This window comes from Synchiropus splendidus, chromosome 10, assembly GCF_027744825.2.
Source record: "Synchiropus splendidus isolate RoL2022-P1 chromosome 10, RoL_Sspl_1.0, whole genome shotgun sequence".
In the NCBI taxonomy this organism is placed as follows: Eukaryota; Metazoa; Chordata; class Actinopteri; order Syngnathiformes; family Callionymidae; genus Synchiropus; species Synchiropus splendidus.
This window is the reverse complement of record NC_071343.1, coordinates 942,866-956,648: the sequence shown is the minus strand read 5'-3', so window position 1 is coordinate 956,648 and position 13,783 is coordinate 942,866. Positions and strand designations below refer to the sequence as shown.

General features: G+C 54.9%; 2 protein-coding genes across 3 annotated transcripts in view; both read left to right on the top strand.

Annotated features, from left to right (window-relative positions):
- Positions 1-1,484: 1,484 nt before the first annotated feature.
- LOC128766413 (arginine and glutamate-rich protein 1-B) lies at positions 1,485-8,031 on the top strand. The gene is made up of 4 exons (XM_053878034.1): positions 1,485-2,037; positions 4,848-5,073; positions 6,597-6,680; positions 7,165-8,031. Exons 1-4 carry the CDS (start codon positions 1,706-1,708, stop codon positions 7,327-7,329), a joined length of 807 nt encoding a protein of 268 aa, XP_053734009.1. The 5' UTR covers positions 1,485-1,705; the 3' UTR covers positions 7,330-8,031.
- Positions 8,032-9,879: 1,848 nt separating this feature from the next.
- Positions 9,880-13,783, top strand: part of efnb2a (ephrin-B2a) — an 11,865-nt gene continuing 7,961 nt past the window's right edge. Inside the window, exon 1 of one of the 2 annotated variants that reach the window (XM_053877558.1) lies at positions 9,880-10,384. In XM_053877558.1, the coding sequence (XP_053733533.1) occupies positions 10,272-10,384 (113 nt within the window). In that variant the 5' untranslated portion in view covers positions 9,880-10,271. Of the gene's footprint in view, positions 10,385-10,696; positions 11,555-13,783 lie in introns of those variants that run through there. The other variant, XM_053877559.1, reaches the window with a different exon arrangement.

Sequence of the window (13,783 nt, the reverse complement as noted above, 5' to 3'; positions counted from 1 at the left end):
CTCAGGGTCTCCCACTGCTCACAGCGGGCCAGGGGCCAATGCTCTTCCTGTCGGGCCCCATCATTTGCTCTGAGTGAGGAGGGGCCCCCGACTGTTGGACCGGAGGGTTAGGGTTAGAAGAGAACCAACAAGAGAACCTTCATGCTTCTGGAATCAATCTGCACCTGACACGGTGAGGATTCTGCACACCAACCATCACACCAACCATCGGTCTCCAAAGGTCTTGGGAGGAGATCTTGGAAACAGAACCACTCAAACATGTAGACACAACATTTACTGTCTGCATTTATACGTATATCAGACAATATGGTCATAGTAAGAGAAGATATTTGGGAATATTTAGAACTGAAAGGCCGGTGAATGATGACGCTGAGCACGCAGAGCTCCCGAGGACCTGAGGTCCGGTCCTGTGTCTGCTGATGCTTCATATCAGCGACATCATCACCTGGCAAGGTCTCACCCGTCAACACAAACCCGGTCGGTGGAATCTAGTCCTCTGCCCATGAGAAGCCTGTGAAGAACTGACCAGAACTAAGAATGGAACCCAGGCCGTGGTGGAGAGACCTGGGGAGCTCCTGTCCTGAGATGAACTGGAAATGGAACCATGCGTTTCTGACGGAGACAAGACTTCCTTGGCGCAGGCCATTGAAACCTAGAGCTAGCTAAACCTGCTCGTGTCGCTCTGGAGACGCGGTGAACAAGTGCGACTCTTCATCTCACAGCGCTTTTGACTTGAAACGCTGATCTCCATCGGAGAACAAACCCACTGCTTCTTCTAAAATTAGAGCCAGCGGAGCCGAGCTGCAGGTAATTAAAAATCTGAGGCTGGTTGCGGCGTCTTTGTCAGCCGTGACCTTTCTGAAGTTGATCTGGGTGATTTGTGGGTTTTAAATATAGTGATGGTGTATTTCCGGCTCGTGTGGCCTCGTTTCTGCCGCCGTCTTTGCTGCCTGGTTATGGGCTGATAAAAGCAGCGTTTTACCTTCAGAGACGTTCAGCAGAGGGAACGCAGGAAATGAAAGCGGAGGTTAATGAGGATGCGCTTTATTAGCGAGCAGGAACACTGACTCCGCCGGTGTTCTCTGGTGACCCTGCGTGACCTCCGGCAGCAGCAGCAGCTCCCCCAGGAAAACACTCGCAGGCTCCCCCGGGCTCGTGTGGCTTTCATCGAAAGCTTCCAAATATGTCTCCAACAGATGAAAAGAGCGTGGCTGTGGAACTTCCCCAAACGAATGAATGAACTTCGCACTGATCGTGTTGGCTGTTGGAATGAAGGCATCTCAATTGAACAGTTTCCTCCAAGGTTCTAATTAGCATGCACACTAACTGACTCCATGTTTGAAGCCTCTTCCTCGACTCTGGACCCACATCCTCAGCGCAACTCCATTCCAGTCTCGGAATTCATCTCTTACTCGGGAGAAGACGCAAGCGCGAGGGCGCATGCGAGATTCTCCGAAGAATTCCGAAGACTCCCGAGTGCCGCGTTGAATGCTGGGAAACTTGCCGATCCGCCATCTTTATTTCTGGAGTGCTGCTGGGTCAAAACATCAACCGTGATTAAATGATTCTTTCTACGCTGTTCTGGTGAATTTGTGTTCGGTGGGCGCGTTTCCGGCTCATCGTTCATTTGGCAAGTCGATTTCGTAGACCTTTTATTGTCCGCCATCGTCTCGAGAGAGCGCTAAAGCGCTGGGTTAGCATCGCCATGGGCCGCTCCAGGAGCCGCAGCTCGTCCCGCTCCAAACACTCCAAAAGCAGCAAACACAGCAAAAAGAGAAGCCGCTCCAGGTCTCGCTCCAGAGACCGGGAAAGGTCCAAGAAGCGATCCAAGTCGAGGGACTCGAAGAGGAACCGGCGCAGAGAGTCTCGGTCCAGGTCGCGGTCAAACACAGCCTCGTCCCGCAGAGAGAGAGCCGCTTCGCCGCCGGAGCGCATCGACATCTTCGGCCGCACACTCAGCAAGAGGAATGCCCTGGACGAAAAGCAGAGGAAGGAGGAGGAAGAGCGGAAGGCAGAGATGGAGAGGCAGAGGAGAATGTGAGTATGTTTGACCGGGGAGCCGTGCGCTCGTTAGCATGCGATGCTAGCTAGCTCCGTGTGCGCGGTAGCATGCTAACATTAGCATCAGCCTCAGACAACTTGATGCCCACCTCAGTGTTGCAGGTGTCACTGAGAGGCCGCTGCAGCACAGAGCAAGCGGTGACATAGACGGGAAGGAAATCAAGTCCAAGTATGCGTCACACATTTTTATGACGCTCACGTTGAAGTATCGCATGAATTATCCCCAGAACAGAACATAAACCAAATGCAGACCAATCACGACTAACGCATGCAAGTGGCTTCATAAACCTTCCCTTGTCTCGGTAAATGTTTAAGGGTAAAGAGTCCACATGGTTCTCTGGCTTCATACCTTCATTTATTGCATATTTTCACTGAAGGCAGCAGAGCTATGAATGAACACACGCATTACGTAGTCAACAGTGACTAGATATTTGGGATGAATCAAGGGGGCCACCTGATGACTGCTCTGCACACTCCTGGTATTCAGGACTTCATAAAGAAAGCCCAGGGTGTGCAGCTGTCAACAGACCAGTGGAAGCGACTTTGGGTCGTCTACAATATAAAACATGCTCACTATTATTTAACATTGTGCTTCTTGATCTGATCTAATTTCCTATACCCTGCGTCATATATGTGAACTTCTGACTTCAGGTCATACAAATATCCTAGTACAGAGTCCCTCACTTTATCACAATAGTGTTTGTGTTAGAAAACAAGGTGACTTCAAGTCATCACTAACTAATGTACCGTACAGTTGGAGTTCCATGTTGTAAACCATGGAGTCGGGTTTAAGGAGCACGAAAGCGTGTCTGAGCGTTTGTGACTGGGTTGTTAATGGAGCCTCACTGTGGAGTCCAGAGACAAATCTTGTTCTTTTATTTCCCGTAGAACAGCCTTGTCCTGCAACAGACTGAGTCGTAGAAAGACAGCTTTACCTCCTCATTGGTGTCGGGTTGTACGTCAAACTCCCTCAAAGCAACACAAATGGCCAATGGAGTGTTTTAATGGAGCGTGGCACAGCAGCTCCAGAAGTCTCTGTTAAAGTCTCACTTTTATGGCTCTCGCAGTTGAGCAGCCCACAAACCCCTCGGCAGCTTGTAAAACCAAACCCAGGCGAAAACAGTTAAGTGAAAGCCGTTTGCTGTGCGAGGCTGCCAGCTGTGGGCAGGAACACACCCCAGAACCCGAGTGGATGTCTCGCACCTGCTCTCCTCCTCCCGAGTGTTTTCAGCGCTCCGGGCCGCTTCATCAGCCATGCAAATGTAAACAGCCGCCAGTCAGATGCAGCTCAGGATTAGATGGAATGAAATCTAAAACCTATAAGCTGCAGAGTTTGTTTGCTCTGTCCTGCCATGTGACAACATAGCTTTGAAAGGCTTCCTGCCGGCGTGAAGTCAGGTAGAAAAGACCGGAGAAGTGTCAACATATAAACAGGATACTCCCCTGCCCAAAGCCCACTCTCTCACACTTGGACAAACTCTCCAGTGAACACACTCGGGCAGGATTGTTTCTTGGAGTTGGATCAAGTCACCTCTGTATTTTAGCAAACACCATTTCGCTCCCCGAAGTCCCGCTGTGTCTCCCGATCCTAGGTTTATCCCACATACATGCACCTCATTGATCCCTGATGTCGCCCTCGCCCTCTGTCCATCCTTATTTCCTCGCCCCTCATCCTCTCTGGTGTGTACTCACTCACCTCAGGCATTCTGATCTCCTCCCTTTCTTGTGGGTCTCCTCAGTCTGAGTGAGTGATGGAGGCCTGGTTTCTCTGCTCCGATTCAGTGTAAATATAAGACATAATGAAGGTCCACCAGAACGTCAAGACTCCTACTTGAATTGTGCTCAACTTTGCAAGCTTAAAATCTAACACGCACACTTGCTATCCTAGTGGGGACCTCTCCTGGCCATCACCCTTTCCCCAGCCGGAACCATTCTAAACACAAGACTCTGAACCAGACTGGAACCCAGTTATTTTGATGTTTTAACCCTCTAAACCTTGTGAGGACATTTGGGCCTGTCCTCACCAGAAGATTGGTCAGGACTTGGTCTCCTAGGGGTCACCTGATTCACCTGTTGTCATGAGGACAGTTGAATTGTTAACACACACCCCAGTGGTGTATTTGGATTTGGATTATTTGTTCAGTGGTTGAATCTCACAGTGTTACTTAACATCAAATTACATTTCTAAATGTTTGTATTCACATGGTCATAGTTAGTTCACTTTACAAAATGGCTGCCTCGTGTGAAAGGAACAAGGACTTCAGGTCTGGTTTAAGCTTATCAGAAATGTTTTCATCATTGGAATCAGTAGCAGAGCGGCTTGTGATGCATTGTGGAGGCTGTTCTACACGACTATCCTGCATGGATGACCGTGGCTCGCTCTTATTCTGTGCAAGCAAGTGTCATCTTGGATCGAGCCGGACCCATGGAACAGCCCATTCCCAGATGCCTCAGTTGCAAATCATTGTTGTAAAACCACATGTAAGTCAGTTCCACACTCAACTCAGTTGTTAGAGGATCTTCTGTCTGAGCCAGATGGGAGTTCCCCCAGCAGCGAACCAGGCTCCTGCCATGGTCCAGTGTGGTCAGGCCTGTGGTTCTGCGTGTTAGTAAACTTTAAGATTTGCCTCCTTAAACACTGGAGCAGAGTTTCTCTGTAACTCCAGCTGCCTGTCAGTCCACCCCTGCGCTCAGTGGCAGCAGAGCGAGGGCGCCGTGACGAGTGTCTGCACTGTCGCTCCTGACAGTCGGCGTCGCAGGTGGCTAATGCTCCTCTCTTCCCGCAGCCGCCAGCAAGAGATCGAGGAGAAGCTGATCGAGGAGGAGACGGCGCGGCGGGTGGAAGAGCTGGTGGCCAAGCGCGTGGAGGAGGAGCTGGAGAAGCGCAAGGACGAGATTGAGCGCGAGGTTCTGCGGCGTGTGGAGGAGGCCAAGCGCATCATGGAGCGCCAGCTGCTGGAGGAGCTGGAGCGCCAGAGGCAGGCCGAGCTCGCCGCCCAGAAGGCTCGAGAGGTAACGCTCGGTCGTTTGGAATGCAGACCCCCCTCTTCTCCCCCCGCCTTCCTGCAGTGTTTTCTTTCAGTGAAATACCGCCATGGCAGCAGCCTAGCGAGAGACCGTTGACTCTCCTCATCTGGTAGTCTGATGTTAGCAGCTCACCATGGGAGTCGCGCTTTAAAGACGCAGAGTCTTTGGGTGTGAGTGGAGAACGATGGTCTTTAAACTCAGGTGAGCCGACCTGCAGACCTTCACTGGGAGCTGAAGACAAGACTCTTCCTAATCTGGAGAAACTCAGGAAGTAGTCCAGGTGAAACGTGGCGGCCTCAGTGGTCAGCAGCGTGGGTGTTGCCATGGCGAGTCAGAGAACCCCCCAACGGGCTCAAACTCCTCATCACAGTCACGGAAAGTCGCTCTGAAGTTTCGTTTCTCTGGCTGTAAATGTCCCGCCCAACTTGACCTTGACAAGAATTTGGCCACCAGCCCCACCCCCGCCCTCCCCCACTCATTCTGAGGGGTGCATGTTTACCCCACAGCCGGGCACAGCTGAAGCCCACTGACCCTCGCTGGCCCGGGCACCAGCGGCTCGAGACTAATACTCTGAGAAATGCTGTGGTTATTGATCTGTGCAGCAGAGGTTTGGAGCCACTTCCTGTTTCCTGTCCGCTCTGAAGCTGATACATTAAAACCACTTTTTTCTTCCCAGAGCCCCCAAAAGCTCCTGCTGTTGTGTAACGCTGACCACTTGTTCTCCTGTAGGGCGACACACACAAGTCTTATCTGTCACTTTTGTACATGCGTTTGTGTTGTTGTGCATTTGTGGGAACACGACTTCACTACCGTCTAACTAGCCGGCGCTGCGCCAAGCCTGCAGCCTGTCGGCCGCCACGCATGTCCTGTACTGTAAGTGCTCCGTGGTGCGGTCCTCCTCCAACACTCTCTCACTCACTCACTCACTCACACACTGACACACTGACACGCTCACAGCAGCGCCCCCCTCCCCTCACACCTTCCTTCCCCCTCCAGGAGGCTCCTCTGCAGGGGGCCACACACTCCGGACCAGACAGTAAATATTCGTCCGTTTAATGGCCAGTTGTGTAGGTACACAGGAGTCAGAGCGTAGGTATACACGTGCAGTGGTGAGCCAAACTATTCCCTCCTTTATTTGTTCTCTTGTTTTTGCTTTCAATGCTGTTTCCATGTGTCACTTCTGAGTGTGCTGAGTGTGTCCCGTCCTTTGGAAGCGTGTAGCCGTAGCCACTTCTCTGCAGGGATGTTAGGATGCTAGCGGGACTAAGTAGCGGGTTCATGTTTCTTCCCCACAGTCTCTTTACACTTTGTGTTAAAACATTCGCGGCGACTGCAAAGAACAGCCAGAGTGCTCATGTGCAAGAGGTTAAGTCTGTGCTGCGCGAGTGTGTGTGTGTGTGTGTGTGTGTGTGTGTGTGTGTGTGTGTGTGCGTGAGCGAGCGAGCGAGATGCTGCCTCAGTCGCAGCCAGTTTTGACACTCTGACGTGACTCCGTGTCTCCCATCCAGGAGGAAGAGAAATCCAAGCGAGAGGAGCTGGAAAAAATCCTGGAGGAGAATAACCGCAAGATCGCTGAGGCTCAGGCCAAGCTGGTACGACACTCACTCACGCACGCACGCACCGGTCCTTGCCATCAACCTCTCCTGGCCATCACCCTTTCCACAGCCTCTCCCCCTAAACGCATGGTTCACCTGAACCAGGACTCTGGAGCAGACAGAGACCCAGTTAGTTTGACATTTTCAATGTGGAGCAAACAAGATGTCTGCCCAAAGCCAAATGTCTTCATAAGACCAGTGTCCTGTCAAAGATCGGTCCACACAAGAATGTCACACAGGTGCCAGCTACATTCTCTTGCCTGAAGTGGGTCCATGTTTTCATGCAGAGAACTGAGGCAGTCACTTGATGAAGTAGTGGCGAGTAATGTGACCTCCGTGATGACGGGTGGCGCTGTGATCAGTCCTCAGTAGTTCAGTTGATCGTCTTTCAAACTGCTGACCGGCAGGGGGCGCTGCTTCTCAGCAGCAGATTTGCGCAGCTCCGGTTTGTGACCCGCGTGTGACCCGTGTCTCCCGGCAGGCCGAGGACCAGCTGCGTATCGTGGAGGAGCAGAGGAAGATCCACGAGGAGCGCATGAAGCTGGAGCAGGACCGTCAGAAGCAGCAGAAGGAGGAGCAGAAAATGATCCTGGGCAAAGGGAAGTCGCGGCCCAAACTCTCCTTCTCGCTCAAGGCCACCGAATAAGCCTCCGCCCCGCCCCTCTCATCACTTCCTCCTCTGTGGAACGATCGCTTCGTTTTGGAAGTGCGTCAGGATGGCGAGGAACGTGCTGGCTCCGCCTCCCCCCCCCTTCCTGTTCCGGCTGCACAGACTTCCCTTTTCGGTTCTGTTTTAGTGACCTGTTGATGTAGACCCTTGCCCTGGACCTTCGAGTCTTAACTCTGCAGCGACCAGACGAGTCAGAGTCCGGGAGTCGGCCATTTTGAACCACCGTCGACGGAGCTCGCCGGTGCCGTTCCCACGCTGCTCGCGAGCCCCAAACCTGTCTGGAGAGTCACTTCCTGTCTGATGTAACGTCTCCGCTGTGATGTGCTGACTCCGCCCCTTCTTGAATACTTGAGCTTGTTTATCACAAACGTGAAGTGTACAAATGTGGTCATGAACCTTTGCTCGTGAGGACGGACCAGTTCAGGTAAGGTCAGTCAGGAGGTCTCCCCGAGTGTGTTTGAGGGTGTGTGTGTGTGTGTGCGTGCGTGCGTCTGTGAGTGTGGCGGGGGGCCTCGGGAGGGTGTTTTTGTGCTGGGGTTTTTGAGTCCTTGTAATTTGCGCGCCATTATCAGAGACTGAACCGTCAATAAACCATGGAAAACCTGCCCTGATGTGCCGTGCGCTTCTTCTGCTGCTCTGCTCCGAGTCCCCTGCGCAGGACACCAGCCTGGGTCTCAGGTCAGGAGTGAGAGGGCCAGAGTCCGGACCTGGCCTGGTGAAGGGCTGGGACTGAGGATCGTCGGGTCAGGTACAGGGGAACTGGGGGTGTGAGTGAGTTCTAAACAGTGACGTGTCTCATGGCTGGCTGGGGCTGACCGGGGCCTCCGCCGACAGCCGCCCCGTGCAGCGCGCGCTCCGGCCGGCTACAGCAGCTGCTCGCTCCTGGGACCCGCCCGACTCGCCGCCGAGGAGTCAGAGCGGCTCTGACTTCGCTGCGTTCCACTCCCGACCTCTTCCCTCTCAACTGGAGTGCAGATAAGCGGGGAGGTTTACGGTCCGTTTCACGCGGTAACAGGCTTCATTCTTCTCTTACAGACGGGCGACTTCCAGCCGTGAAAGCTTCGATTCCAGTTTCGCTTTCACCGCGTCCGTGCGTGAAGAGTAGAAATAAACTTCCCCACTGCAGACGTTTAACTCGGCGAGACCTTGAGCCCGCAGCTCCATTCAACTTCTCCGAACTTTTTTATTTTTTTAAATAGTTATTATAATGTTTCACGATTGTTGACCTCTTGACTCCTCAAAGTCAGCTCGAGTAGACATTTTTCAAAGCGCAGAAGTCACACGTTCTCTCGTGACGCCAAAGTGTTTTGTTATCGGTATCGCATCGCATGTATTTGTTATTGCATCGCGTCCTTGCTACGTGACGCAATGCTGATGTTCGTCTTCAAGTCTGGTCCGCTTCCAAACACTCCAGGAACGTGTCGCACCGTTTCACACCACGTTTCTTTGTTGTTAGTATTTTTTTTGAAACTGTCTTTAGATTGTTTTTTTTTTTGCTCATCAAACATTCAGGTCTGCTTCAATACTTGAAATGATATGAAACTTTAGTCACCAATGAAAACGCTATTTTTCAGTGGCTCCGGCTACAAACTTCAAACGCATCCATTACGTGTTGTCTTGTTGACACTGTGTTTCGAACTTTGCAGTCGCCTTTCCTCCCGAGACGCACACACGCACACGTTTGACTGAGCGCGCGCGCGCGTGTTAATCGAATATCTGCTCCAATAAACTCAATTATCGATCCGCTGTCGTTAGCAACACCTCCAATCCACAAGCGGCGGGGTGTGATCTAATTACGGCTTCAGAGACTCGACGCTCTCCGAGTGTGTGTGCGAGTGTGTGATCTTCACATTAGAGGCCATTGACGCGCGGCCGCGGGTGTGAAAGTGTACCGTTCCAATTAGGACTTGAAAGCGCCGCAGCGAGGGCGCGAGCCTGCGCGCGGGTGACGGAGCGGAATCGGCGACCGTCGAGTCGTGTACTTGGACCAGTAGGTCAAGCCGGTCCAGGCGCGTCGCTCCCGGCCTCCGGAGGCTGGGGCTCGCCGCTAGTGGGCGCTCCTGCTCCACGGCAGGCTGGAGAGCGTCTGACTGGCGCGCGAGAGAAACTCGTTGCATTCCGCACACTGGAGCTGAGTGGCCGACTCGCGACGTCGCTGCACTTCTCTCAGAGGTTTGCGGCTCACGCGGGCTTGTTTGATGACGTCACAGCCCCTCATCTGTCCCAATTGTCGAGGTGCGTGACGTCACGTGACTCTCTGCAATCCGCTTAAAAAAACCCACCGTGTTTCTATCATTCGGTGACGTCACTCCAGCCTGATCGATTGAGCTGAATTGGTCCGATTAAAACGATAATCGATTCCGCAGCGAACTCGGCGTGATTGACAGCCCGAGCCCCGCGTGACTCGCTCCCGCCAGGCGGCCAATCGGCGTCGGCGGGAGGCGGCGCGTCGCCAGCCAGCGGGCCAATCGGCGGGTCGGGGGCGGGGCCTGGGCAGCCCTCTCCTGGTCCCGGACTGGGCTCCGGCAGTGACTCCTCGTCCGGGGCTGGGAGCGGAGCTCGTGCGCGGTGGACCTGCCGGACTCGCGGGACGGCGTCGGACGCATGAATGTTGTTGGTGTGAACTTCCATCCCAGCTCTCATGCTGCATCACGTGTCTGGCCGCGTCCATCCGACCTCCTGGTTGTGCCGTCTCCACGCTGCGTGTGCGTGACAGGAGCCCCGGGATTACTGCAGCTGGATTGTGTCTCCTCTGGCGGATTAATGTGCTGAAGACGTGAGCGGGGATGTGTCTCTGCGCCGCGGAGGCTTGACGCACCGGACCCGCCGGAGATGCTGTGATCGGATTTACTGTTGACGGAAGCGCCGCGACTCTCGGAGCAACTGTGACTGGATTGTGGTGGGAGCGAGCAGCAGCCATGGGGGACTCGCTGTGGAGATATGCCCTGGGAGTTCTCTTCCTCGCCCTCAAAGTGGACCTGTGCCGCGCGCTCATCCTGGAGTCCATCTACTGGAACACCACCAACACCAAGTGAGTCTGGGCCGCGGACGTGCGCGATTCTCCCTCACACACACACACACACACACACACACACCCGACACCGCTCGGACCCTTCCTCCCCCGGATGGTCGCTCCGTGCGGGCGGGCGGGCTCGGAGGTTCCGGTCCGGACCCGGCCTCCAACTCCAGCAACAAATGCGCGATTCTGCGCCGCAAGCGCTCGAGCCTGACCCGCCCGCCCGCCCGAGACTTTACAGTCAGGAGCTTCCTTCTCATTTCTCTCACATCCGTCAGGCTCATGAATATTCCTGCTCCGACTCCGCGGTTCCGCCCGGCGGGGGCGCTGCGCTTTGAGGCCAGAAACTCCACTTTGTTGAAAATGTCCGACCCCCACCCCCCCATCAAAAAGAAAAAAAAAAAATGAATCACAGATGGTCAGGACTCCTGCGGGGTCCAACAGGTGGTTCTGGCTGGTTCTGGTCGGCGGGTCCGGGCCGCACTCTCGAACATCTGCGATCTGGACCGGAGCTGCTCGTCTCGCGCGCGGCTCCGTGAGACGGTCTTCTCAAGTCTCCTGATGACGTCACTACAACATAAATATTTATATAGACAAAACAAGTCATTCGGTTCCCCTGAAGTTGATGTCTGGAGGTGTTGGGCTCCCCAAGTTCGGAGCCGCAGACCTGACGCGTGACTCGGGGGGAAGCTGGAGCGTCAGTGCGGCTCTCTTTGTTGGAGCCTGAACTGGTTCGGATTGTTGTCTGTCACTCGAGGAGTGGCACTTTGGTTCCGGGCGGACCGCTTCACACTCGCTGCGTCTGCACGGAGTCGCTCTCCTCCGTTCCAAACTCGGGTCTGACTTCGGAGGTGTTTCTGCCTGCGCCGTAATTCTGTACAAAAGTGACGTCACTGATCCAGACAGTTTCCTCGAGACGGATCTGACGCGGCTGACGTTCGGTTTGAGTTCGGCCGGGCGGACTGGACCGTCAGGTCCGAGCGTGTGAAGCGTCGGTAAAGCGAGCCGCAGTCCCGCGGCTGGTTCCGGACGGAGGGCCCGACGCCTGCTCGCCTCCGGAACCGGCGGACATTTTGAGCCGTCCGTGTTTGGGTCAGCGGAGGAACGGAGGTTGGAGATGATTCGGTCAAGTTTCACTGCCGTTCAGATCAACCCCTCCGTCGCTACAGTCCGATCCAAACTCTCGTGAGTCCGTTCTCGTCCCGTCCGTGGGACGCGTGTTGTGCGCAGTTGTGTTCGTATCCCGTCGGTCTCCAGCGGTGGCAACGAGTCACAATTACAAAACTGGTATCATAGAAATTCAAGTCCTTGTCAGTGACAGTGAGCGTTGTTGACCTTTGACCCCTCCGTCTGGATCCGTTGGTTCGGAGCTGTTTATATCTGTGTGGAGTCACTGCTGTGGTGTCCAGTGAGCTTCTGGCTTTGCCCGGGTCCTTGAAGGCACCGCGTCACCTTCACTGGTCAGCTCCTTTGAAGAGGGAGGACCGTGGCGATCCGCGGCCTCGGGACCCTCGGGACGTTCCGCCGAGTGTGTGTGTTCTTGGTGCAGCATCGTCAGTGCCGCGAGGCGTTCAGGGTCCGAGAGGAGACTTTTTTCCTCGGCCCATCGGTTTGTTTGTTCAGTCAGTTCTGCTGCGACCCGTGGAAACACGAGGGCCGCGGCCGGAGGGATGCTGCTGTGTGTCGGCTGCGAGAGCGGCCCGCCCGCCCGCCCGTGTGTGTGTGTGTGTGTCGGCAGGCCCGCGGCTCTGGCGATTAAACCTCATTGTTGCCTTCGCTTCACTACTTTACTGCTCGTATGCATGAACCTCCCAAGAAAAGCAGGGTCGCCCCCTCTTCCTCACACACACACACACACCTCCCTCCCCTGGTAATCCATTTTGTAGTTGGGAGGCAGAAACAAAAGGCGATCCTGCTCGACATGAAGCACGGAAAAGCGGCCGCTTCTCTTCCAGCGACTTCATTAAGAGATTACCAAGGCTCTTTGTGGCCCTGGCCCACGGGGGCACCTGGGCTTTTGTGATGGTGGGGGGCCACGTTGAGCTGCTGGTCAGGAATGTTGATATCAACGTTTAGGCTCTGGTCGCCGCTCGTCCTGGGGCCACGGCGCGGGTCTGCCGAACGCCCCGTCATGAGGTCAGAGGTCAGGACCGTGAGGACGGAGGTTTGCCCGCCGCTCCACATGAGGGGAAACGCTCCTGAGATCTCATGAGCTGAGGTCCTGACTGGAAATGTGATGCCGTGTGTGTGAAGCTCCGTGGAGCGCCTCCGTCCAAATCGGAGGTTCTAAAGTAGAAGTGAAGTTGAGCAGCGGAAGGGTGGGTGCAGCCAGAGGCCTGTCGGCCGTGAGGCACTGGCAGCAGAGCAACACTGGCCCCGACTTTGTTGAGGGCCGTGCGGTCCTCCTGTGTGCAGACCCTCGTTGTAGTCAGGAGCGAAGCAGCGCGGGACAAAATGGCCGCCTGCGCTCTCGTGTTACCGGAGTGCAAGCGCTCAGCGGAGGAGACTTGGCTCAGTTTCTCCAGTCAGACGGCGAGTTCTTCCTCAAGTTCTGATTCTGTCGGGGTCTGCGGGTCATTGTGGCTTTGATTGACAGCAGCGGAGAGAGAGAGGGCTGGAAGGAGAAGAGAAGAAAGGGGGGTCATTATCTCTGCACCCTGAAGGCTCCGCATCACTGGAGGAAAGGTGCAGCTGAAGGGGCCGGGCCTCCGTGCTCGGACAGTAGAGGGCGAAAGCCGGCGGATTAGCCCCTCGCCGTCTTTGTCTGTCGGGTTCACGAGTGTGCTGCCGACCCCCTCCCCTCCTCAGAGGAGCCGGAGGATTACGGAGTCTAAAACACAGGCCGGCTCTAGTGGGACCACCGGTCAGGTGAGACCAAGGGCCGGCGGGAAGCGACTTGACTCTTGGCAGGCAGATGCAGGGGGCGCTAGAGAGCAGCAGCGTCTAACAGGAGCCACGGTGGGACAAGATGAAGGGAGGCCGCCAGTTGGTCCCTGCGGGGGGGGGGGGGGGGGCAACATTTGTGGCGTCGTCCTCGCCTCTATCACCTCCTGCTCCAAACACTTCCTGTCACCAGCGACGAGGGCCACCAAATGTTGCCACATTTGGTGGCCCTGAACGCACCTTCAAAGACACCCGCGGAACTTTTCACCACACGTCGCCATGGAGACCAGGTCGCAGAACAAAAGTGGGATTTCACTTTACGTTTCTGCACCAAAGCCTTCAGCTTCTGCTGCTAGCTAACGTGCTAGCGCAGAAGTGAAGCAGCGTAAAATTTTTGAGAGGAAAAACTCCAACGTTCAACAAGGTGAGACTAACTCTCCACCATGACTCAGCAGTTTGCATCGCCGCACACCCAAGCCTTCGCGGTAGTGAAGACATGACAGTCGGCTCCTGGTCACATGACATAAACAC